The following is a 24825-nucleotide window of genomic DNA, read 5'->3' on the forward strand; positions in this document are numbered from 1 at the left end:
TGGTTAGGAATCCGCCTGCCAATGCAGGGGACACGGGTTTGATCCCTGGACTAGGAAGATCCCACATGCCGTGGAGCAGCTAAGCCCATGCGCCACAACTACTGAGTGTGCGCTCTAGAGCCTGTGAGCCACAGCTACGGAGCCCACGTGCTACGACTACTGAAGCCCGCGCATCTAAAGCCTGTGCTCCGCAACAAGAGAAGCCACAGCAATGAGAAGCCCATGCACCGCAACAAAGAGTAACCCCTGCTTGCTGCAACTAGAGACAGCCACACACAGCAACAAATAACCAAAGCAGCCAAAAATAAATAAATAAATTTATTTTTAAAAAAAAGATCATCTATTCCATTTTTCTCAATTCCACATATATGTGTTAATATACGATATTTGTTTTACTCCTTCTGGCTTACTTCACTCTGTATGACAGACTTTAGGTCCATCCACATCTCTACAAATGACCCAGTTTCGTTCCTTTATATGGCTGAGTAATATTCCATTGTATGTATGTACCACATCTTTATCCATTCATCTGTCATTGGACATTTAGGTTGTTTTCATGTCCTGGCTATTGTAAATAGTGCTGCAGTGAACATTGGGGTACATGTGTCCTTTTGAATTATGGTTTTCTCAGGGTATATGCCCAATACTGGGATTGCTGGGTCATATGGTAGTTCTATTTTTAGTTTTTTAAGGAACCTCCATACTGTTCTCCATAGTGGCTGTATCAATTTACATTCCCACCAACCGTGCAAGGGAGTTCCCTTTTCTCCACACCCTCTCCAGCATTTATTGTTTGTAGATTTTTTGATGATGGCCATTCTGACTGGTGTGAGGTGATACCTCATTGTAGTTTTGATTTGCATTTCTCTAATGATCAGTGATGTTGAGCATCCTTTCATGTGTTTGTTGGCAATCTGTATATCTTCTTTGGAGAAATGTCTATTTAGGTCTTCTGCCCATTTTTGGATTGGGTTGTTTGTTTTTTTTGATATTGAGCTGCATGAGCTGCTTGTATATTTTGGAGATTAATCCTTTGTCAGTTACTTCATTTGCAAATATTTTCTCTCATCTGTGGGTTGTCTTTTCATCTTGTTTGTGGTTTCCTTTACTGTGCAAAAGCTTTTAAGTTTCATTAGGTCCCATTTGTTTATTTTTGTTTTTATTTTCATTACTCTAGGAGGTGGTTCAAAAAAGATCTTGCTGTGGTTTATGTCAAAGAGAGTTTTTTCTGTGTTTTCCTCTAAGTGTTTTATAGTGTCTGCTCTTACCTTAGGTCTCACATTTGGAGTTTATTCTTGTGTATGGTGTTAGGTAGTGTTCTAATTTCATTCTTTTACATGTAGCTGTCCAGTTTTCCCGGCACCTTTTATTGAAGAGGCTGTTTTTTTTCCATTGTATGTTCTTGCTTCCTTTGTCATAGATTAGGTGAACATATGGGCATGGGTTTATCTCTGGGCTTTCTGTCCTGTACCATTGATCTAATTTCTATTTTTGTGCCAATACCATATTGTCTTTATTACTGTAGCTTTGTAGTGTAGTTTGAAGTCAGGTAGCCTGATTCTCCCGCTCTGTTTTTCTTTCTCAAGATCGCTTTGGCTATTCGGGGTCTTTTGTGTTTCTGTACAAATTGTAAAATTTTTTGTTCTAATTCTGTGAAGAATGCTTCTGGTAGTTTGATAGGGATTGCATTGAATTTACTAGCTACATGTTAATAACTCCCAGATGTCTGTATCCATTCCAGATTTCTTTCCCAAATTCCAGACTCATATATCCAGCTGCTTACTTGACCTTTCTATATACTTGGGTGTCTGATAGATATATCAAGCACATTTGCCCAGAATTAACTTCTCACTGTCCCCCACCCACCTGACCCCATCTATTTTACCCGTAGTCTTTTCCATCTTGCTGATGGCAGCTCCATCCTTCTACTTGTTCAGGATGTTGGAGTCATCCTTGATTTCTCCCTTTCACTCACTCCCCATATTCAATCTATCAGGAGATCTATTGGCTATACCATCAAAACATCTAGAATCTGGCCACTGCTGACCACTTCCACCCAGGTCTGAGCTACTCATATCGCTTACCTGGATTACTGTAGCCAGCCTACTAACTGGTTTGCTTCTACAACTTCTTTTTAATACAGCAGCCAGAGTGATCTTTTAAAAATATGTCAGATCATGTCTTTACTCTTTTTAATATCTGCCCTGTGACTTCCTGTCTTATTCAGAATAAAAGCTAAAGTTCTTACAAGGGTTAATAAGGCTCTAGACATTGTGGCTCAAGTCATTTCTGTCATCTCATCTACTTCCCTAACCCCTCTGTCCTGGCCACTGATCCACTGTGGTACACAGACCTTGCTGTTCCTTAAACAAGCTGAGTGTGCTTCTGGCTTAATGACCTTTGCATTACTGTTTTTTCTGCCTAGAATTTTCTTTCCCTGCATAGCTTGCTTTATCATCATCTTCACGTTTTTGCTTATCTCTTTACAATTGAAACCCTCTAACCGCTCTTTCCCTCAACCCCCAATATTCTTTTCTCCGTTCCCTGCCTTTTCTCCCCCTTTAGAGTTTATCACTTTTGGACATACTATACTTTACTTATTTATTTATATAAATATTTATCTAGATTCTAAGCTCACTAAAGGGAACGCTGACTGGTTCCTTGCTGTATTCTCAGTACCTAGAGTGGTGTTTGGCACATAGTGGATAATCAGTAGTTACTTGTTGAATGAGTTGAATAAATTAATTAGTCCTGTCCGGAACTCAGAGCTCTTTAAATGTTAAGGTTTAAATTATTTTTTTCAACTTACAGCAGTGGTTCTCAAACTTTAGCATGCCTCATAGTCAGAAGAAGGAAAAACTAAAATTTCATTTCCTATAGAAGTACATCTAGAATAATTGTTTTAAATGTTACGAATGTATGTGAAGATTATCAGAAAAAATGGTAGAAAAAATAGGATTTTAATAGATCTTGCAGGACTCACAAGGAGAAGGAAAGGGGTATTATTAAGGAGGAGGACCAGGATGATTTATAGAAGAAACAATATAAAGATTAAATATAATAAGTATGTTTGCTTAGGTGGCAGGAAGGGATCTGGCAGGGTGCGTGAATGGGGTTTAAAGTTGTTAGTGGGTTAACTTAAACTTTGTTCTTAACACTTAGATCTCGTTACCCTAATTTTATTTTCTGACTCTGTCTTGATCTGTCTTCACCCTTTGTCTGCCCCTTGCCCTGATCATTGTATTACCTATCTATTCTGACTGTTTTGCTTTATATTACATTCTATACTCTTCTATATTCTGATTCAGAAAATTATCTTGGTAGTATTCTCTTTTGGCTATCATTTTGTAATTTATTTCATTATTTTAAGGTAAGAGCTCTGACTGTTCTTTAAAGAGAAGAAAACAACTAAACTTTTTCTTAATCTGTCAGTACCTCTCCTTTTAAATTTTTACTTTATCTGAAATAGAAATCTTAGTTCTAGTTGTGTTTACTTCCCCCCCCTCTTATTTGAGCCTTTATTTTCTAATTTTTTATAGCTGTCTCAGCTTCATATAGTTCATGCCGTAGCATCTAGGGCTTTTGCACATTATGGTGTGCTGTAAATATTAGTGCATGAACTTATAAGCTATAATAATAGAATTTCTATCCAATTACATTTTTTTCTTTTACCTCATCAAGGATACCCTTCTTGATTAAATCTTTGATCCTATACTGACAGAATGTTTATCTTAAGTACATTATAATACCCCATTTTTAATAACTGGGTTGTGTGTGGTATATATGTGTATGTGTGTGTTAGTTGACATCCTACTGTTTCATTGCTTTACTGGTGAATAATTTAACACTACTGATGAATAATTTAACACATTCTGTTAAATAAGACGTTTTGTGGAATAATTGCCTTTACCGATCTTCTGGATGGATTCTTTTCCTAGATGCTTACATACATTATGTTAAGGTGTAACAGCTTCATGTAATGGAAACTCAAGTACAGTGGCTTAATCAAAAAGGATCTTTTTTCTTTGGGTAACAGGAAATTTGGATATAGGCAGTCCAGGGTTTACGGCAGTCACACAGTGCCATCAGGAACACTGGTTCCTTCTGTGTTTCTTCTCTGGTCTCCTTGAAGGGTGGCTTTTGCCCTGTGGATTGCAAGATGGCTATTTCTTCCCCAGACATCTTTGTTTTAACAGCAAAACAGTAGTTTTCCTTCAGTCCTGGCTTGTAAGACTTAGCTTTCATCTCATTGGTTACAACTGAGTCACGTGGCCCCCATAGGATCCAAAATTAGTGTTCTGTTAATAAGGAAGAGAGTGAGAATCTGGGGTGGGCAACTTTAGCAGTTGGTGGGTGGTAGGCAATCACACATCTCTCTATTCCTTAAAACAGCAAGTTAGATGGTGTCTTAATTGTTGCAGAACAGAAACTGGGGGGTCAGAGAGGCTGAGCAACTCGTACAGTCGTACAGCTAGTGATTGGTAGAGGCAGGGTATGAACACAGGTGAATCTCTGTCCAAAGACCATACTCTTTCCACTACAGGAGCTCTTTATATTGTCCATTTACCAGTCCGATTTAAGTAAAGATTTTGTACAAATAGTATTTAAGTTGTTTTAATAAAATGTGATGCTTTTTTTTAGACTAGTTTGTTGGTGTTTAAAAAATTATAGCGAATAACAGAGGGTTCCTGATGCTTGATCTTCTGGATATGTAAAAGCAATGAGATTCTTGTTTTATCAGAATCAAGATAAACTGTGAATGCTGTGAATAACTTTGTTGAGGTCTGTTCAGATAGAGAATTTTCACAAGCATCTTATAAGGACTGTGCCTGACTCTTCAAGTTAAACTAGATATAACAATGCTTAATCACCTGGGGATTGTCAGAAAGCAGATCATTTCAGGTTTCTTTTACTGAGTTCATTAACATTCTATGATTTATGATCACCAAAACACCTGAACACTAATACAGCTGACCCTTAAACAATGCGAGTTTGAACTGCTTTTTCAATAGTAAATACACATCAGTGGTTGGTTGACTCTTCGGATGTGGAACTGTGGATACAGAGGAGCCACCTATATGAACTGTAAGTTATATGTGGGTTTTTGACTACCCCTGACGCCAGCATTGTTCAAGGGCCAATCGTATTTCTTAGCATGTCTGACTAAAAAACCTAATATATCAAACCATAAAGTGTCACCAATCTGTTATTTTGATAAATGTCCTCAAATTGGCAAAATAGTCCCCATTTTGTTTTATATCCTTTTAATTTTTTATTTGCAAATACTAGTACTTCATATACCTGTTTGGGCTGCATTTTTCTTCTTTGTAGTAACTACTTATTAAAATGTGTTTGTGTACCTTACTTATATAAACATGTCAGAGAGCTTATAATAAGATATGTATAGGTGGGGATATTACAACAAGGAGAAATTATTATTTACACTGGGAGAAAAGCCTAAGTTCTCTTCTCCTCCTCCCTTCCCCACTGCCGGGATTCAAATCCCGTGGACCCCAGTGATTATAATTTGGCTGGGGAAGAAGGTTTGTCTTAAGGAATAGTGGGAATTTCCTTCTCTCTCCCAGTGGGAATCTTTCAATGTCAGAATAATTAAACTAAACGTATCCTTTCAGAAAATATTTACTGAACTTTACATGCCAGACAATGAGCTACATACTAAAAAATTTTTAAAACATTTTCTCATAGTATATAGGGAGGAAGTGATTACAAGCACAGGTTTTGGAGTTTGACAGATTTGAGATCACATTCTGACTCATTTTAGTTGCTAGGTGTATGATTTGTGGCAAGTTATTTGACCCGTGGAAGCCTCAGTTTTCTCATCCTGTAAAAGACTTGTTTCATAGGATTTTGGGGTTAAATAAATGCACCTAAAGTGCTTAGCCCAGTTTCTGGCATATAGTAAGCATTTCAATAATTATTATCTGCTGATGTGATGATGATGAAGTTGTAGTAGTGAGTAAATACAGTGGAGGGAAAGTGAGGTTTTTTTTGGGGGGTGGGGTAGGGACAGGAGACTAAAATGTAGAAACAAGAGAAGTAACATGATTAAAAAAGCATGTTAGGAAGATTGATATTCTCCATGGTTTTTATAGTCAATATAGTAAATCTTTACTAAACACAATCTTTTTGATTCACCTGTGGTATTTTTGCTTGGTGAGAGCAGTAATTTTTCTTGCAAGATAAGGGACAGCTGTCTGGGAAATCAGATTACTTTGGTCTCAGGATGTCTTAGATGGGACCTACTTTCTTGCTCTAATTACATTTTTGTAGATTTTCTTCAGCTTTCCTCATATTATACTAACATTTAAGCTTTCCTCATACTATAATGCGGTTTTTTCTGATTGTATGTTGAGAACAGCAATGGTGTTCAGGTTGTAAGAATAATTTTTGAAGTTTAAATGCAGTTGATGTACAGTGAGATTTTGTATTAAGGCATAGTAACAATTTCTTTGGGTTGTAGCCCCAAATAGGCAAATCAGGAGTTTGGAGGAAAATAAGGAAGGGAAATTTATTTTAATGGTATGTAATTTGGGCTACATAATTAGGGCAAATATAATAAGGTGATTCTCAGTATGATTTGGATACCCCAGATTTACATATGCAGCATACAGGCGCAGCTCTGAAGTTCCTTTCAGAAGACAAAACCAGTGCCAGCTCCACTTCTTTTTTTTTTTTTTTTTTTTTTGCCGTACGCGGGCCTCTCACTGTTGTGGCCTCTCCGTTGTGGAGCACAGGCTCCGGATGCGCAGGCTCAGCGGCCATGGATCACGGGCCCAGCCTCTTGGCGGCATGTGGGATCTTCCCAGACCGGGGCATGAACCCGTGTCCCCTGCATCGGCAGGCAGACTCTCAACCCCTGAGCCACCAGGGAAGCCCCCAGCTCCACTTCTTCAGCGTGCCCAGGAACCGAGCATAGAGACAGAAGGAAGCAAGGTTAATTGCTTCCTTCAGGATGGAGAAAAGGAGCTGTGGTTTCTCTGTAAACTTTCCCTTGAACTTTATTTCAGAGAAGCTATGAAAAATTATTTTACTTGTGCAAAAGTCTAGTCTGGGAAGGTGACATTTTTAAAAAGAAGAAATAGGCAGCCAGTGTAAGAGGCATATTATAAATCAAGAATTAAGGGGTTTAGAAAAGTGATGATCAGAAGATATGGGAAAAATTGATGATGGTTTATATCCTCAGTTAATACTGATTTTCATTGAACACTTTAATGTTTATTGATCACTTAGAAGGTGCCTGACTGTGCTAAGTGCTTTACTTGCTTTAGTTCCCTTAATTTTCACAAGTGATTGGAAAGGTACTTTTCTGTTATTAGCCTCAATTTACAGATGGGAAGCTGAGGCTTTGAAAGGCTAATTAGTTTGCTCTTGTGCACAAAACTAGTAACTGGTGATGGGGACTGTCCCCCAAACCCCAATTCTTACGATTACACTGTTATAATTATGTCTCTTATTTGTTTTGTATGAGGATTCAGGACAGATATTGGGAAACTTGGTTTCTATTACTGGTTCTGACTTGGTGAAAATTCTGGGAAAATTAAGCAATCTGCTTTGCATCTTCTTCTAAGCCTTCTTCTCATCAAACTTGGCCTCCCTTCTGGTATCTTCTGTTTCCTATGTCTGTCAGTTTCAGAAACCAGAGGCTGGTACTGGCATTATCCATAAATGTTCAAAACAGACAGCTGGAAATAGGGTTGAAACAAGTAAAGGTGTATATAGCATTTTTGGAATTTTGAAGATGATCTGATCAGTTGATTTAACTATGTCCATATTTCATGATGAAATCATGGAAAAACTTGCCTTGGAGGACAGATACCTGATAAAAGTAGTTAATTTCTTACTACAGCTAATCATCATTATTGTCATCCCTGGCATTAACTGTTTTGGTCAACAAACGTTAGTGTTCTTGTGGGTAACTTATTTTGATCTCCTTAATGATAATGACGCTATTGTATTCATAGCTTACAAATTATGAGTTTATTGACAGGTTTTTGTTTTAGGTTATTGCAGTGTCTGAGTCACTGCTTGCTAAGGATGTTCATTAGGAAACAGTAAATTGTTTCCCATCCTCAACACCCTAAAAATTGAGATTTGAGTATTTACTTTCTTCCTTCCTTCTTTCCTCCCTCCCTTCCTCCCTTCCTTTTTGTATTTGGTGAACAGAAGCACTTATTTAGTCAGTTCTGCTATACTGCTTGTTTTGAGAATGTGAATTCTAATGTGATTGACAGACATTTACCAGCTACCTCAGTTTACCTTGTGTGTTGAGTTATACCCATCACATTTGGTGTTACAACTTTATACTTGGTATCTGATAACCCTCCTTCTGCCACTTTACAACTCACAAGTTGCAACCCTTCTGACACTCACTTCCACAAGCAAATCTCAGGTCTTTCTCAAGGTAAAGTACCATATTTATTGTGGTATTTATTACTTAGCCATTTAGTATGTGTAAAATTGTGTTTGTTTTTTTCCCATAAGTGCTCTGGTTTTTATTGCATAATTCTGCATAGAATTTTAGGATGGGTTTTCTTATTATGCAAGTCTATTATTTTTATAGTTAAATATGTTGTATCTACATTTTTAATATGTCTAGAATTTATTTTTGTATATGGGTAAAAGTAGGAATCCATCCATCCCTCCCACCCCCTTTTTTTCCTTTAATGGCCAGCCATTTGACCCAGCATTTACTGAACCTCTTCTCTTTTGCTCTTGCCTTAGTCTGACATTTTATCTTTATCCTATACTTAATTTGGGGGGGTTCTCTCTGTACCTATAACAACACATTATTATTTTAATTATTAATGCTTTATGTCAACTGAAGCTTTATCTCTGGATATCTATTGGGAATTAAAAAATTAATGTATCGGTATAGATGGATTCTTGTTCTTAAAAGTCCTATTAGTGTTTTGACACTAATAAGAATGTTTAACTTTGTTTGACAACTAGTGTCTATAAACTGCCCTAGAAACCATCCTTAGGTCTAAAAACCATGCTTATAAAGATAATGATTTTTGTGATTGTATTTTTAAGATAGGGGATATGATGAAAGGATGTTATTTACACTTTTTTCTTTAAGTATTTTTTAACCCCTAAAAAATTATGTCAGTAAACCAGCAGAATAATTTTAATTCATTAGGATTATTTACACCCACTATCTAAAGGTGGGTAGATAAGCATGTGAAGTTTTTTTGTACTACCAGGCATTTTGTGAATACCTCTATCACTGAATTTTATAATAAGCCATTTATAAGGTTTCTTGTTCACCTGTTGGCTCTACGTTTCTTGAGGGCAGGACAGTGTTGCTATCCTAGTATCCAGCATGGTGCTAGGCACATAGCAGACACTTAAGAAATGTTTGTTTACTTAATCCTGTAAGTAATCTCTCCCTCTTGTAAATTCCCATTACATTTTGTATTTCTCTTGTGATACCTAGCACTTTCTATCTTGAATTGTGCTTGGGTTCACTTTTCCTTAATTCTCATTACCTGACTGGATGCTCCTTTTAGGCAGGAACTGTTATTAACCTTTTAAAAATTTCCTCCAGTATCTGTTCAAGGCCTTATCTTAGCTCGTTCATAATAAAGATTGAATAAATAGTAGATCAAAAGACACTATTTAAAAAATTTATTTCTAGGTTACTACTAGAAAAAGATTAGAGGTAGCTTTGCCATCTATATTTTACGTGTTTTAGAAGTAGAGAAGTATTGCTAAGCCCAAGAATATAATTTGTAAAGAATTTTAGCTAACATATGTTACTAAAATAAAGTCTCTGCTGTGTGTGTATGTGTTTTGGTTGTTTCTTGATGTTATTTATAAGAATGCTTAGTGCCTGGACTTTGCCTCTAAAATAGTTTAATTTTAACTTCACAGGCATGCTGAACCGGTTCATTATATGGTTTGGAGAAACCAAGGGAAAGCAAATGATGCAGGGAGTGGCAGTGACAGTTCTGTAAATACTCTTCTTTTCATTTGCCCTTTTACTGAACTGGTAACAAAACAGTTCTCTAATGTAACTTTAAATTTTTTTGTTAGAAAATGGATATATTAAGATGGATCTAAACTTTTAAACTTAAAAAAATGATCTTTAATTTTGGGGGTATATATGTCACTGGGTATGCATTGAAACAATGTAGGTTGGTGGGATAACTGAGGAGGCAGCCAACTTGAAAGGCAAAGGTTTTCTAGAGTGCTCTCTCATCCTTCACACTGTGAGAGCTTATCTGCTTTTTGGGGGAGTCAAAGAAAATTTATGTCAACTTAATGAATAATTAAAAAATTTATACTGACATCAATAATGAATAAATACTTTTGGGATGATGAAAATGTTTTGGAACTAGACAGAGATGGTGAATGTACTATGGGTCAACTGATTTTTATTTATTATTTTTTTAACATTAATACAAATACATTTAATAAAAAATTCACATTTATCTTCCTTTCAACATTGTATTCATCTCCTACAGAAACCACTGAGAAGTTTTGTGTATCTTTTCTCACACGTTTTACTCCACAGTTTTAAGTACATATGTATATCTAGTACAGGTCAATAAACTCATAGTTTTTAAAATTATAAGACTGTACTGCACACACTGCTCTGTTACTTGCTTTTTTTCACTTAAGGATAAAGCTTGGAGAGTTTTTAATCTTAGAAGAGGTGTGCTGCATACTGTTTAAACCATACACAGTGTTCCATAGTTCATAGTATATCCTACGCCAAAATTTAATCATTTCCCTATTAATGGGTCCTCTCTTCCTCTCTACCTCCCTCATTCTGTGCCTTCTTTCATTCTCTTTTTTAAAAAAATTAAGAAGCTTTATATTTTAGAGCAGTTTTAGATTCACAGCAAAGTTAAGTAGAAAGTACAGAGTTCCTATGTACCCCCTGTCCCGACACATGTACAACCTTCCCCACAGTCAGCATCCCACATTTCAGTGGTACATTTGTTAAAATTGATGAACCTACATTGACACATCATTATCACCCAAAGTCCATAGTTTACATTAGGGTTCACTCTTGGTGGTATACATTCTGTGGGTTTTGACAAACGTATAATGACATATATCTACAATTGTAATATCATACAGAATATTTTTGCTGCCCTAAAAATCCTCTGCTCTGCCTAATCATCACCCCCCAACCCCTAGCAGCCACTAATCTTTTTAGTATTCATAGTTTTGCCTTTTGCAGAATGTCACATAGTTGGAATCTAAGTCTTTTCAGATTGGTTTCTTTCACTTAATATGCATTTAAGTTTCCTCCATGTTTTTTCATGGCTTGATAGCCCATCTCTTTTTAGTGCTGAATAATATTCCATAATCTGGATACCACAGTTTATTTATCCACTCACCTGCTTAAGGACATCTTGGTTGCTTCCAGGTTTGGGCAGTTATAAATAAAGCTGCTATACATACCCATGTCTTCCTTTATTTTTCATACACTGCTAGAGTGAGCAGCCTTGTGTGGGCATTACAGTGAGATGATTGAGAGTAAGATGGAGCCCATCATCAATTTCTCCCCTTGAGAAATTAATTGCCCTACATTCTTTCCTGTGCCCTCAAATCTTGAATGAGATTGCATGATTTGACGCTATTCAGTGCAGTTCAGAATTTCTCTCTTAGAGAAATTATCAATGTTTATCAGTGGACAGAGCTCAGCTAATTTTGTTCAGTCCAAAGACTTCTCTGGATATAACTTGTTCACAAAACTTATAGTATGAGCAGACATTTTATGATTATTGTATATTATACTGGATACTCTGGATTTTCCCTTAGTCCTTCCATCTTTATATTGTCACCGTCTCTTATCTTTGATTAATTGTAGGTACTTCCGGAGTTATTTAATGGAATGTATCTGACACATCTAGCAATTTACCTCAGTCAACATTCACTGGAAAGCCATTCTTGATAATATACTGGTCATTCAACATGCCTTTCACAGATGGAAAAACGTGCGATTTCCAGATAGGGGACAGATGATTCTTCTTTCTTGTATTGATTTTGTCCTATCATTGTTTATCCTTTTTTTTTAACATAGAGTTTTTACCTTTTTTCAAAAGCCCGAGTTTGTGCTGCTGGATTTATTTATTTTTTATTATTATTTTTTTTGCGGTACGCGGACCTCTCACTGTTGTGGCCTCTCCCGTTGCAGAGCACAGGCTCCAGACTCGCAGGCTTAGTAGCCATGGCTCACGGGCCCAGCTGCTCCGCGGCATGTGGGATCCTCCCGGACCGGGGCACGAACCCGTGTCCCCTGCATCGGCAGGCGGACTCTCAACCACTGCGCCACCAGGGAAGCCCTGGATTTATTTTTTAACTAATATTCTTATGGTTCACATTATTGCATTTGTCATTGGTTATTTACTTCTCCTGTTATAGTTATGTGCATACTTTTTTGAGATCTTCTGTTCTTCTCTATTTCTCTCTTAGATTATTTGTGAGTCCATTTTTGGAACCCCCCTCATGCCTTTAACAGATACTCACTAAATGCCTTTTATGTACCAGCTTCTGTGTCTGGTGCCAGGTTTTCAGTGGTAACCTCGCTTTTACAGTGTAGTGAGATAAACATATACTAAATAAACACTAAACAACTTTATAGTCATTAATTACATTCTTGTGCCATGTTTTCTTTAAGGTTGTCTGTATGAGGAATAAGCTATCTTTTAGATATTTTAAAATCAAGGATATGTATTTAAGTGCTTAGCATCTTCCATTAAAACCATGTATTATAAAATGATATTATATTTTCCAACATTTCCATCATATCTGCATCACTAACCACTGTATATTTCCCTATAAAGTTTAAAATTTTTCCTTGAAATGTTTAGTAAGCATGGGTATGTGTGTGTGTTTTTTTCCCTTGCAAAAATTTCTCTGAAGGGAAGGGTAATAAATGCTCAGAAATGAGTGGCATTTACTTTAAAGATCTCTAGTTTACTTTTCACAGTTATACCAACAGATTTGTTTTCAAGGGGACTCTGATAAAGGCAGTATCCAAATTAATATTGTGGAGAGAATTCTAGAAGGAGATTTTGTTGGTTTTCTGGATAGGGAAAGATAATACTTAATTCATCATTTGGATCAGTATGTATTCTTGTTTTTGTAATTAAAATTCTACAGACAATATCTTAATTTATTACTTTTCCTTGTTTTTTATTTTCTTACTGTTGAAAACATTTTCTTCAGATCCTGTAGAACTTTAACAGCATGTTAATAGTATACTTTATCTACTAGGCGTAGTTCCAATGTCAAGCAACTTGTTTCTAGAATGAGAAAACAACAAAAAAGTAAGAATAAGTCAATCTACCACAAAACCAGAAATAAGAATAAAAATAATACCAAACCACTGATAATGGAAGATGATTTAGGAACACAGATTTTTTTTTTTTTGAAGCTGGCTAACAGAACGCAAAATGTCTGATATGGAAAAGTTAAAGGGAATTCTGCGATTATTTAGCCTGAATAGTGCAGAAGTGCTTAAGAGTTAATTTGATTACATTATTATTACATAAATATTTAAATGAAGGGGGATATTGTGCTCCTTTTTTGAATAACAGGATAAGAAAAGGGCTTTCTATGTGCAGGAGGGATGAACATTGAAAATGAAAATTGATTATCCACTAATAAAATAGTGCAAGAAGGTATTGAGATAGGACATTGAATTTCCAGCCTTGGTGGACCATTAGGGCCAGAATAGTCAATACTTTTCCTGAATGGTTTAAGCCAGGTGTCACAAACATAGAAGCTTCGGGGTCATGTAGATAACGTAAGGTTTGAATCAGTTAAGTACAAGACAATTAGAAATGATTGGGGGTCTGTGAATGTTGTTCGTTTTTCTCCTGCCAGAGATTCACTTGCCAGGAATTTATTTGATTATTTCTCCTAGAGAGTTAAAATTTAAAAAAATTTGGATCTAAAACTTGGAAAAGTAGGGTGAAATTTAGCCATATATTACTGTCATAAATCCAATTAGATCAAACTGTCATTTTCCACTTAGCTTCAGTTTTGTAGAGTTTCTGTATTAATATTTTTTACAATAAATTTTCTAGTGGTGGGTTAACTTGAATAAGAAAGTCATTTTATCAAAATGTAGCAATGAGATGGATAATTAGCCTTAAATAAGTATTTTATGTTTCATTTCATTCTTTATACATTTTAGTCAATTTTTATAAAATGTTTTAGGACTACCAAAGACCAAAAAAACCCCCTCTATACTTCAAAAGGTGATTTTCATTATAATTAATTTATTTCACCCGTCATCATTTTTTACTTAAATTAACTGTAGAATGTTATCTTGGTTTATTTTTAGATATAAAATTTTTATTCTTTTTTACTCCTAGTTGTAAATTTTAAGCAATAATTCATTTTTCTTCTAATAAAAATCTGTGCCTATACTTTTTTTTTCTTTTTGAAACTTTGAAGAACTATACATATATAGTCGTAAGGTCTGAGTTAGGCAGAAGTTTGAAGTATGTCTAGAATTTTCTTGATTTTTCCTCAGATAAAAATTTGGACTTGCCTAAAATTTCTGTATCCTTCTCTGACGCACAATCATCTTAGTCTTCATTATTCTAGTTAGTTCATAACCTGTTTTTGTCTATTGAAGCTTACTTATATTACATCCGTTTACCTCTTTACCAAGTTAATAATCTGATTAATCAAGTCTTTGCTCAATTATTCATTGATTTATTTACTAATTTAAGAAGTGTTGAGAACCTCCTATGAGCTAGGCATCGAGGATAAAAAGAGGAAAATCAGATTTCTCTACAAGAGATTCGATTTGGACAGTGATATACAAACTAAAGAAATTAATTGATTAATTCAATAAATATTTATTTGGTACCTGCTGTTTACCAGGCATTATTCTCCAGTTATGGGCTTGCAGCAGTGAGTTAAATAAGCAGCTTTCATACCCTTGTGAAGCTTATAGTCTAGTGGGGGAACTGACAGTAAAAAAACAGGTATATAATACATTATTTAGAGATCAGTATTTGAAGAAAAATAAAGAATAGAAAGAGATGGGCGAGGGCTTTGGAGCATAAATCATTCCACAGAGTTGCCCTCCTTGAGTTAAAAGGAGCTGGTCTTTTGTACTCCTGCACTAATGAGTCATTGGTGGCTCTAGTCGGTCTAGAGCAGTTCTCTGGCGAAGGGGGAGCAGCTCTCAGCCAATAATAACACCTGGAGGGACGGATGCACTGATCCTGTAATGAGGATCTGGGTGGGACATCATAGTGTCCACTAAAGCAGGATATCTTTTCTCCCCCCACCCCCAAATGAGTTTTGTCGTAATTTTTCTTGATGCATTTGCAAAGACTAATGCCAACCTGTAGCAGTACTTTAAAAAAAAATTTACTAAAGTAAGGTAAAGTAAGTATGTGGTAGTGCCACAAAAAGATAAATAAATTAAACGTAGTTTAAAAACAAGAACCAAATGGAATACTGCTTCTGGGAGTTTTAATTTGGACCACTAGATTTAGAAATTTCATAGTTTCAGCTCTTTTAAATAGATTTATTAAGTGTTTCTTATTTAAGAAGAGACACTGAGGAGGAGGACAAAGAGCACGGGTTCAAATATGACCTTAAGCATTTATTCGCTGTATAACTGTGGACACGCTATTTTGCTTTTAATTCAGCTTCCTTTTCTTTAAAATGAAGCAAATACTACCTATCTTATGGAGGTTTTGATGAGGACTAAATGAAATCATGTGTATAATATTTTATATAATATATATTTTTCTCACTTGTATATATGCAGAGAATCTGATATATAAGAAAATAGTTGTTCATTCTCTTCTAAGAAAATATAAATTTAAGAATTCTAAAGTTTGCTATTTAAATTTCATGGTATGTTTTAAAGCATGAAGTATATTTTTTATTTATCCCTACATATAAAACAAATTTTTCAAGTCTTTCAAATATTAGTGAAGTAAGTACTTATCAAGCTTGGAACTTTTACTTCTCAGATAGTCTCTTAAAGTAAGATTAGGGGGCAGAAACCCTAAAAATGGCTCTCAAGATGCATATATAAAAGGAATATTTCATAAATGATTGAAATATTTTTAGGATTCATCACCATATTTATCTTCACTGGAAAAAGATTAAGTTATTTTTTTGATGTTCACCTTAAATCTTGTTTTACACTGTATCCTAATGACCTTGCTAAATTCACTTATTAATTCTAATGGTTTATAAATTCTTTTAGGTTTTCTAAGTAAGTAATCATACTGTTTGTGAAAGTGGCATTTTTGTTCTCGTTCTTTATACTTTCTATTTCATGTTCTTACCTATTTGTACTGGCTAAGACCTTCAGGGCCATGTTAAGTGCAAGTAGTGATAATAGGTGGTCACATTCTTCAGTCTCAGGGGGAATGTTTGCAGTCATTCACCACTTAGTATGATGTTTGCTATAGGCTTTTTATTTTTTAATTTTTTAAAATAAATTTATTTATTTTTGGCTGCGTTGCGTCTTCATTGCTGTGCACGGGCTTTCTCTGGTTGCGGCGAGCGGGGGCTACCCTGTTGCAGTGTGGTGGCTTCTTTTGTTGCGGAGCATGGGCTGTAGGTGCGCAAGCTTCAGTAGTTGTGGCTCGTGGGCTCAGTAGTTGTGGCTCACCGGGTCTAGAGCGCAGGCTCAGTAGCTGTGGTGCACGTGCTTAGTTGCTCTGCGGCATGTGGGGTCTTCCCGGACCAGGAATTGAACCCGTGTCCCCTGCATTGGCAGGCAGATTCTTAACCACTGCATCACCAAGGAAGTCCTCTATAGGCTTTTTAAAAGATACACTTTATGATATTAAAGAGCTTCTCTTTTATTTCTTGTTTTATGTAAGTTTTTAAAAAAATAATGTTGAATTTTATCAATTGGTTTTGTTTCTTTTTTTTTTTTTTTTTTTTTTTTTTTCTTTTTCCGTACGCGGGCCTCTCACTGTTGTGGCCTCTCCCGTTGCGGAGCACAGGCTCCGGACGCGCAGGCTCAGCGGCCATGGCTCACGGGCCCAGCCGCTCCGCGGCATATGGGATCCTCCCAGACCGGGGCACGAACCCGTATCCCCTGCATCGGCAGGCGGACTCTCAACCACTGCGCCACCAGGGAGGCCCTCATCTATTGATAATATGATTTATTTCTTTTGTTACATGGTAAATTATATTGATTTTCTTGTGTTAAATCATTTTTCATTTCTGACTTAAACCACCACTTGGTCCTGATCTATATATTGGTAGATTTGATTTTGCCAATATTTTATTTAGAATTTTTGTACTTATGGCAAAAGAGAGGTCTGTAACATTTCTTTCCTGTAACAACCTTGTTGACTTTTGTTATCAAGCTTATGCTGTCTTTAGAAAACATGTTTGGAAATGCTTCCTATTCTTCTGTGGTCTGGACCAATTTGTGTAAGATTGATATTATTTCTTCCTTAAATTGTTGAAATCATCTGGGCCTAGAGTTTCTTTTGTGGCAGTGTGTTTTTACCTCATATAAAAAAGTTCAAACATATAGATATTTAACATAATTTTACATTTAACACATGTATATCTACTACTTAGAATCTTGTGTTAACATTTTGCTATAATTGCTTTATTACATGTGTGCCTTCACTTCCCTCTATCCATCCATCATTTTGTCTTATTTTTTTAATGCATTTCAAAGTAATTGGATATATCAGTATGCTTTCCTCTAAATATTTAAGCATGAATATCATTAAGTAAAGTTGAATATTTTCTTACTTTTTTCTTCTGAAGTAAAATTTATATGCAATATGATGCATAAATCTGGTGTGAACATTGGCTGAGTTTTGACAAATGTATGCATATGTGTATCCCAAGCTCCCTCAAGATACAGAATATTACCATCATACTGGAAAAGTTACTCATGCCTTTTCTCAGTTAATTCTCATATCTATTCCTAAGACACAACCATTATTCTGATTTTTTTCTTACCATATATTACTGCATACATTTTAATGTAAGTTTCTTTCACTCAGCATATTATATTTTGAGATTTATCTATGTTGTTGAACATATGAATAGTTCATACCTTTTTATTGCTGAGTAGTATTCCACTGTAAGAAGATCCCAGAGTTTATCCATCTTCCTGTTGATGGGCACTTGAGCTAGTTTTTGGCTGTTATGAATAAAGCTGCTATGAAAATTGTTGTACTAGTCTTTTTAAGCACATATGTTTTCATTTCTCCTGGGTAAATATGTAAGGGGTGGAGTCATATGTCAGGTATATGCTTAGTTTTATAATAAACTCTCCAAAGCAATTGTATCATTATACTCCTAAAACAATGTATTAAGAATTTCAGTTGCTCTCCATCCCGGTCAATATTTGATATTGTCAGACTTTAAAAAATTAGCTCTTCTGGTGGGAATATAGAGGTAGCTCATTGTAATTTGTATTTACCCAATGACAGAATGTTGAGCTCCTTTTATATGTGTGTTAAAAAAGAAGATATATCTTTTTTTTTAAAGTGTCTATTCAAATCTTTTACCCATTTAAAAATTGAATTGTCTCTGGGGCTTCCCTGGTGGCGCAGTGGTTGAGAGTCTGCCTGCCGATGCAGGGGACACGGGTTCGTGCCCCGGTCAGGGAAGATCCCACGTACCGCGGAGCGGCTGTGTCCGTGAGCCATGGCCGCTGAGCCTGCGCATCCGGAGCCTGTGCTCTGCAGCGGGAGAGGCCACAACAGTGAGAGAGGCCCGCGTACAGCAAAAAAAAAATTGAATTGTCTCTTTATTATCGAGTTGTAGGTGTTTTTTATATATCTTGGATGTTTATTTGTATTAGATATGTGTTTTGTGCATAATTTCTCCCAGTTTGTGATTTGTCTATTCATTTACTTAATGTTATTTTTGATGAGCAGATTTTTTTTTACATTTTAATGAATTTTTATGGTTATTACCTGCTGTGTCTAAGAATCCTTTGCCTGCCTCTAAATAATGAAGATATTCTCCTGTGTTTTCTTCTAAAAGCTTTATGATTTTAGCATTTATGTGATGTTTGATGTTTGATTTACTTTGAATTAATTTTCATGTATAGTGTGAGACACAGATCAAGGTTAAGTTTTTAAAAATGGATATATATTTGTTCCACCACCATTTGTCGAAAAGACTTTGCTTTACCTATTAATGACTTTGTTGAAAACAAATGACGGTATTAAGTATAGGTCTTTTTCTGCACTAGCTGTTCTGTTCCATTGATCTATTTGATGAATCTTACGACAGTCGTGTACTGGAGCTTTATAGAGTAAGTCTTGATTTCAGGTCTTATAAGTGCTTTAGCTTTTTTTGGTAGTTTCCAAGATTTCTTTGGATGTTCTAGGCTCTTTGCAGTGCCATATGCATTTTAGAATCAACTTATCAATTTACACACACACAAAAAAATGCCTGCTGGAATTTGGTTGAGATTGTATTGTTTCTTTAGAGCAATTAGGGAGAATTGACCGTTTAATGATATTGAACCTTCCAATCTGTGAACATAGTATATAGGCATACCTTGTTCTACTATGCTTCACTTTACTGTGCTTTGCAGATATTGTGTTTTTTACATATTGAAGGTTTGTGGCAACCCTGAGTCGAGCAAGTCTATTGGCACCGTTTTTCCAACAGTATTTGTTCACTTCATGTCTCTGTCACAATTTGGTAGTTCTTGCAATATTTCAAACATTTGCATTTTTTATTATATTTGTTATGGTGATCTGTGATCAATGATCTTTTTAAAAATTGAGGTATGATTTATACAATATTATATTGGTTTCAGATATACAGCATAGTGATTCAATATTTTTACAGATTGTACTCCGTTAAAAGTTACTACAAGATAATGGCTATAATTCCCTGTGCTATACAATATATCCTTGTTGCTTATCTATTTTATGCACAGTACTTTGTATATCTTAATCCCATACCCCTAATTTGCCTCTTGAGACCCTTTGGTAACCACTAGTTTATTTTCTGTAAGTGATCAGTGATCTTTGATGTTCTCACTATAACTTGCTGAAGGCTTGGGTGATGGTTAGCATTTTTTAGCATTAAACTATTTTAAAATTAAGGTATATATAATACATTGTTTTCTCAGACATAATGGTATTGCATACTTAATAGACTACAGTATAGAGTAAACATAACTTTCATATGCACTGGGAAACCAAAAAATTCGTGTGACTCACTTTATTGTAGTATTTACTTTTTTGCAGTGGTTTGGAACCAAACCCACAATATCTCCGAGGTGTGCCTGTCTGTACTTATTTAGGTCTTCTTTAATTCTTTTTAAAGCAACCTTTTGTAGTTTTCAGTGTTTTTCGTTAAGGATTTTTGAATCGATGTTCATGAGGTATGTAATCTGTAATTGTCTTTTCTTATAATCTGTTAGATTTTGTGATTAAGATCATGTTGCCCTCTTAAGATGTGTTGGGAAGTATGATTTTTATTTTCTTAAAGAATTTTTATAAGATTGGTGTTATTCTTAAATGTTTGCCAGACTTCACCAGTGAAATAGTCTGGCCCGGTACTTTACTTTGTGGGAAAAGTTTTGATAAATTCAGTTTCTTTAATAGAGATAGAGCTAGTTGAGATTTTCTGCTCAACTTTGTGTTTCATTAAGTTGTATTTTTCAAAGAATTTGTTTCATGTAAAATGTTAAATTTGTTGTAAAGTGGTTCGTATATCTTCCTATTTAGAAGAAGGCTTTAGTATCTGAAATGATGTCCCCTATTTCATTCCTTATATTGGTAATTTCCATCTGTTTTTCTTGATCAGCCTTGCTACTAGGTTTTTCAATTTTGCTACTTTTCAGAAATCCAGTGTTTGACTTTGTTGATTTTATCCATTTTGGATTTATTTTCTGCTTCACTCATTTTTACTCTTTACACTTTCTTTCCATTTACTTTCTTTGGATTTGGTTTGCTGTTTGTTTTTGAACTTCTTGAGATAGAAGTTTAGCTATTGATTTTGACCCTTCTGTTCTAATACTGCATTTAAGGTATACATTTATTTATAAGCATTGCTTTAGTTACATCCCATATGTTTCCCTAAGTCATTTTTTCATTATCATTCATGGCAAATATTTTTAAATTTCCATTGTGATTTATTTACTTTTTTTGACTCATGGGTTATTTAGAAGTGCATCACTTAATTTTCAAGCAGTAGGGGATTTTCTCAATTTTTAAAAATTATTCACATGTAATAATTTGTATTGTAGTCAGAGAATATACTCCCAAAGAGTTCAGTGCTTTGAAATTTATTGAGACTTGCTTTATAACCCAGCATATGGTCCATTTTGGTATATGTTTTGTGTATAGTTTGTGTATTCTCTTTTTATTTGGAAGAGTGTACTATACATATACTTGGTAAGTCTAGTTGGTTAATTATGTAGTTCAAATCTTCTATCAATATATCTTAAGTGAATTTTTTGTTTGCTTGATCTTGTAGCTATTGACAAATGTGTGTTAGTCTCCCACGTGATTATGGATTTGTCTGTATCATCTATTAGTCTTGGATATTTTTGCTTTATATATTTTTAAGCTTTGTTGTTGGGTCCATTGAGGTTTAGAATTAGGGTATCTTCTTGTTGGTATGACTTTTTAATTATTAAGAAATATCTTGCCTTGTCTACTTTGTCTGATATTGGCATAGCTATGCTAGCTTCTTTTTAATTGTTTTTTGTGTGGTATATCTTTTCTCATCATTTTATTTTATTTTATTTTATTTTATTTTATTTTTATTTATTTATTATTTTTTTTGTGGTACACGGGCCTCTCACTGTTGTGGCCTCTCCCGTTGTGGAGCACAGGCTCCGGACGCGCAGGCTCAGCGGCCATCGCTCACGGGCCTAGCCGCTCCACGGCATGTGGGATCTTCCCGGACCGGGGCATGAACCCGTGTCCCCTGCATCGGCAGGCGGACTCTCAACCACTGCACCACCAGGGAAGCCCTCATCATTTTATATTTAATCTTTCTGTGTCCATAAATAGTCTTTTAGTAGAGTATTTAACATAATAACAGATGTAATTTAAGTTTAAAGCTACCAACATACTATTTGTTTTATATTTTATCCACAGGTACTGTGCTTTTTCTCTCACTTCTTACCTTCTTTAGTTCAGTCAGATATTTTAATCATTCTTTTTCTCACCTCAGTTAGCTTTTAATGGCTGTCCTAGAAATTACTACATGAATTTTGAGTTGTTGCAGTCTAGTGTAAATTATTACTTCTGCCACTTCCTGCACAATGTAGACATATCTTGGACAGTTTAACTTCGTTTACCCCACTCCTCACTTTTCTGTCATTGTCGTTATGCATTTAAAATCTCTATATATTTTAAACTTCACAAGTTAGTAATGTTATATTTTTTTACAATTATTGTTCATTCATATTTGCCAATATACTTACTTTTCTATGGCTCTTCCTTTTTGCATTTCTATGTTTTTTTTCTAGTATTATTTTCCTTCAGTTGGAAGAACTCCCTTTTACTATTTCTTTTACTGATAAATTCCTTGTTTTTGTTCTGAAATCACCTTTATTTCATTTTCATTTTTCAAAACATTTTAAACTGTGAATAGATTTCTTGATTGGCACCTCTTTTCTTTCAGAAATTTTAAGCAGTCATTCCATTGTCTTGTGCCATTCAGCATTTCTGTTGAAAGTTATCTCTCAGTCTATTGATTGTTGCTTCTTTCAGTGTGTTTATTTTTTTCCCTAGCTGCTTAAAGATGTGGCTTTATGTCTCATCAGTTTTAGGAAATTCTTGATTGTTGTCACTTCAGATAACGTTTCTTGCTTATTTTTTCTCTCTTTTTTTCTGGGATTTCAATGATATGTATGTTAGAACCTTTCAAAGGATTCCATATGCCTCTCATACTCTTCTGTAGTTTTCAACCTTTAATTTCTCTGTGCTTTGGTTCGGAGATTTTCTGTTAACCTCTGTTCTAACTCACATTTGCTCGGTTCAATCTGCTGCAGGTGCCAAGTACTGACACTTGGGAAATTTTGCTGTGCAGAGCAAGGATATAGGAGCAGTAATTGGTCCTTGTGGGAATACAGAGAGGGGCTTAATATTTGTGTTTGGTTAGGACGTACTAGCGTGTTTATGTTATGACTGGAATGATTCAGTAGAGAGAAAAGAATTAAAGCTGCGAGAGAGAGAAAAGGAAGATGACTTTTAGATAAAAGTTCTTGAGGTGAGAGAGGACATAATCCAAAGCACAATCAGCAGGATTTTCCTTTGATAGGAGTGGGACATAAAGAGGTTAGTAGTATATCTGTATACTGGTGTACTCATGTATATTAGGAGTCTTGTGAGATGGAATTCTGGCTTGACCAATGGGAAATAGGCATCTATTCTTAAGTTCTGAACTCTTAGACTTTGGGTGTGTGTATTGAGCATATGGGAAGATTGTCCAAGAAATGGAGAGCCTGGTGGAAGGGTAAACTGTATTTATAGCTACCTAATTATTTTCTATTTCTGTGTACCCTCAGTGATGTCTACCTTTGTCTCTTAGGGTACTCAAAGTATTATAGTATATTTTTAAGAAACAACATAAATGTTTAATTAAATTATTTAAGTAAATGTTTCTCTCATGTAGTTAAAATTTCTGTACTATGTATTTAAACAGAGTAGTTAATTCCTTATAGCACATTTAAAATTAATTCTTAATAGTATTTTGAATAGAAAACCAAGTTTTCTAACGTTTTCCCACATTTTCTTTTACAGTTTTGTGAATACTAGAATAGCACAACCATGTTTCGGAATAGTCTCAAGATGCTTCTTACTGGAGGGAAATCAAGTCGTAAGAACAGATCAAGTGGTGAGTGACTCTGCTACATTTATTCTGTGTGATGTTTTAGAAAAGAAAGTTCTCGTAGGGATCTGAATTAGTGCTACAACACTTTATATATTTATTAAATGGCTTATTTAATTTAGAAAAAAAGAAAGTGTACATTCCTATAGGCTGTCAGACTCTTTATTAAGAGGAACACTTGATGAACACTCATCAGGAATAGTCAGGTAAAGGAAGAGTTTATGAAAGAAAAATATTTATTTCTAATATATGAGAGTATAATGGTTCTGTGAACTATGTACTAAAGACTTTCTACACCTAAATTTACTTTTGAATTAACATGTAAAATTATTTCAGTCCTAGATACTCTTTGGGGAATGAGACTAAAAATAATAGAAACTGTCCTCAAAGGGTTATACAGAAAGTGAAATATAAGTTGAACATTTTTCTAGTCATTAAAATAAAGATTTTTTTAAAATAACAAGAGTATAATTCTTAGGCTTTTAAGGTAAAAACAAACCAAAGCTGTATAGATACTTTTTGGGGAGAAATGTTGAAGATTAATGTACTAAATGTTTGTTTTCTGCAAATGGGTTGTTGGTATTTATCATGTTCTTTTCTTTAATTGAAGTATAGTTGATTTACAATATTGTGTTAGTTTCAGGTGTGCATCATAGTGATTCAGTATTTTTGCAGATTATATTCCATTATAGGTTATTATAAGATAATGGGTATAATCCCCTGGGCTATACAGTATATCTTTGTTGCTATTATATCCTTTTAATCTTTTCAATTTCCTAATTTTTATGCATTTTACAAATTTTCATAAGTAGTATGTTCATTATCATTCTCTTCAAAATGTTTTTTAGCTCTCCTTGTGATCTCTTCTTGATCCATAGGTATTTAAAGTGTAATTGTTAATTTCCAAACAGTTGATGATTTCCTGGTTATCTTATTAACTTAGCTTAATTGTACTCTTATCAGAGAACCTATCCTGTATTTTATTCTTTTCATATTTATTGAGATTTC

At 34.9% G+C, this 24825-nt stretch overlaps 1 protein-coding gene across 4 annotated transcripts in view; it reads left to right on the forward strand.

Annotated features, from left to right (window-relative positions):
• Positions 1-24825, forward strand: part of TANC2 (tetratricopeptide repeat, ankyrin repeat and coiled-coil containing 2) — a 354826-nt gene that overhangs the window by 15794 nt on the left and 314207 nt on the right. For all 4 annotated transcript variants that reach the window (XM_082602709.1, XM_082602710.1, XM_082602711.1 and 1 more), the window contains exon 2: positions 23730-23823. In XM_082602709.1, coding sequence (XP_082458835.1) covers positions 23757-23823 — 67 coding nt within the window. In that variant the 5' untranslated portion in view covers positions 23730-23756. The remainder of the gene's footprint in view (positions 1-23729; positions 23824-24825) is intronic.

The sequence above is a fragment of the Mesoplodon mirus genome (genome assembly GCF_964341445.2).
Source record: "Mesoplodon mirus genome assembly, chromosome: 18".
Taxonomy (NCBI): domain Eukaryota; kingdom Metazoa; phylum Chordata; class Mammalia; order Artiodactyla; family Ziphiidae; genus Mesoplodon; species Mesoplodon mirus.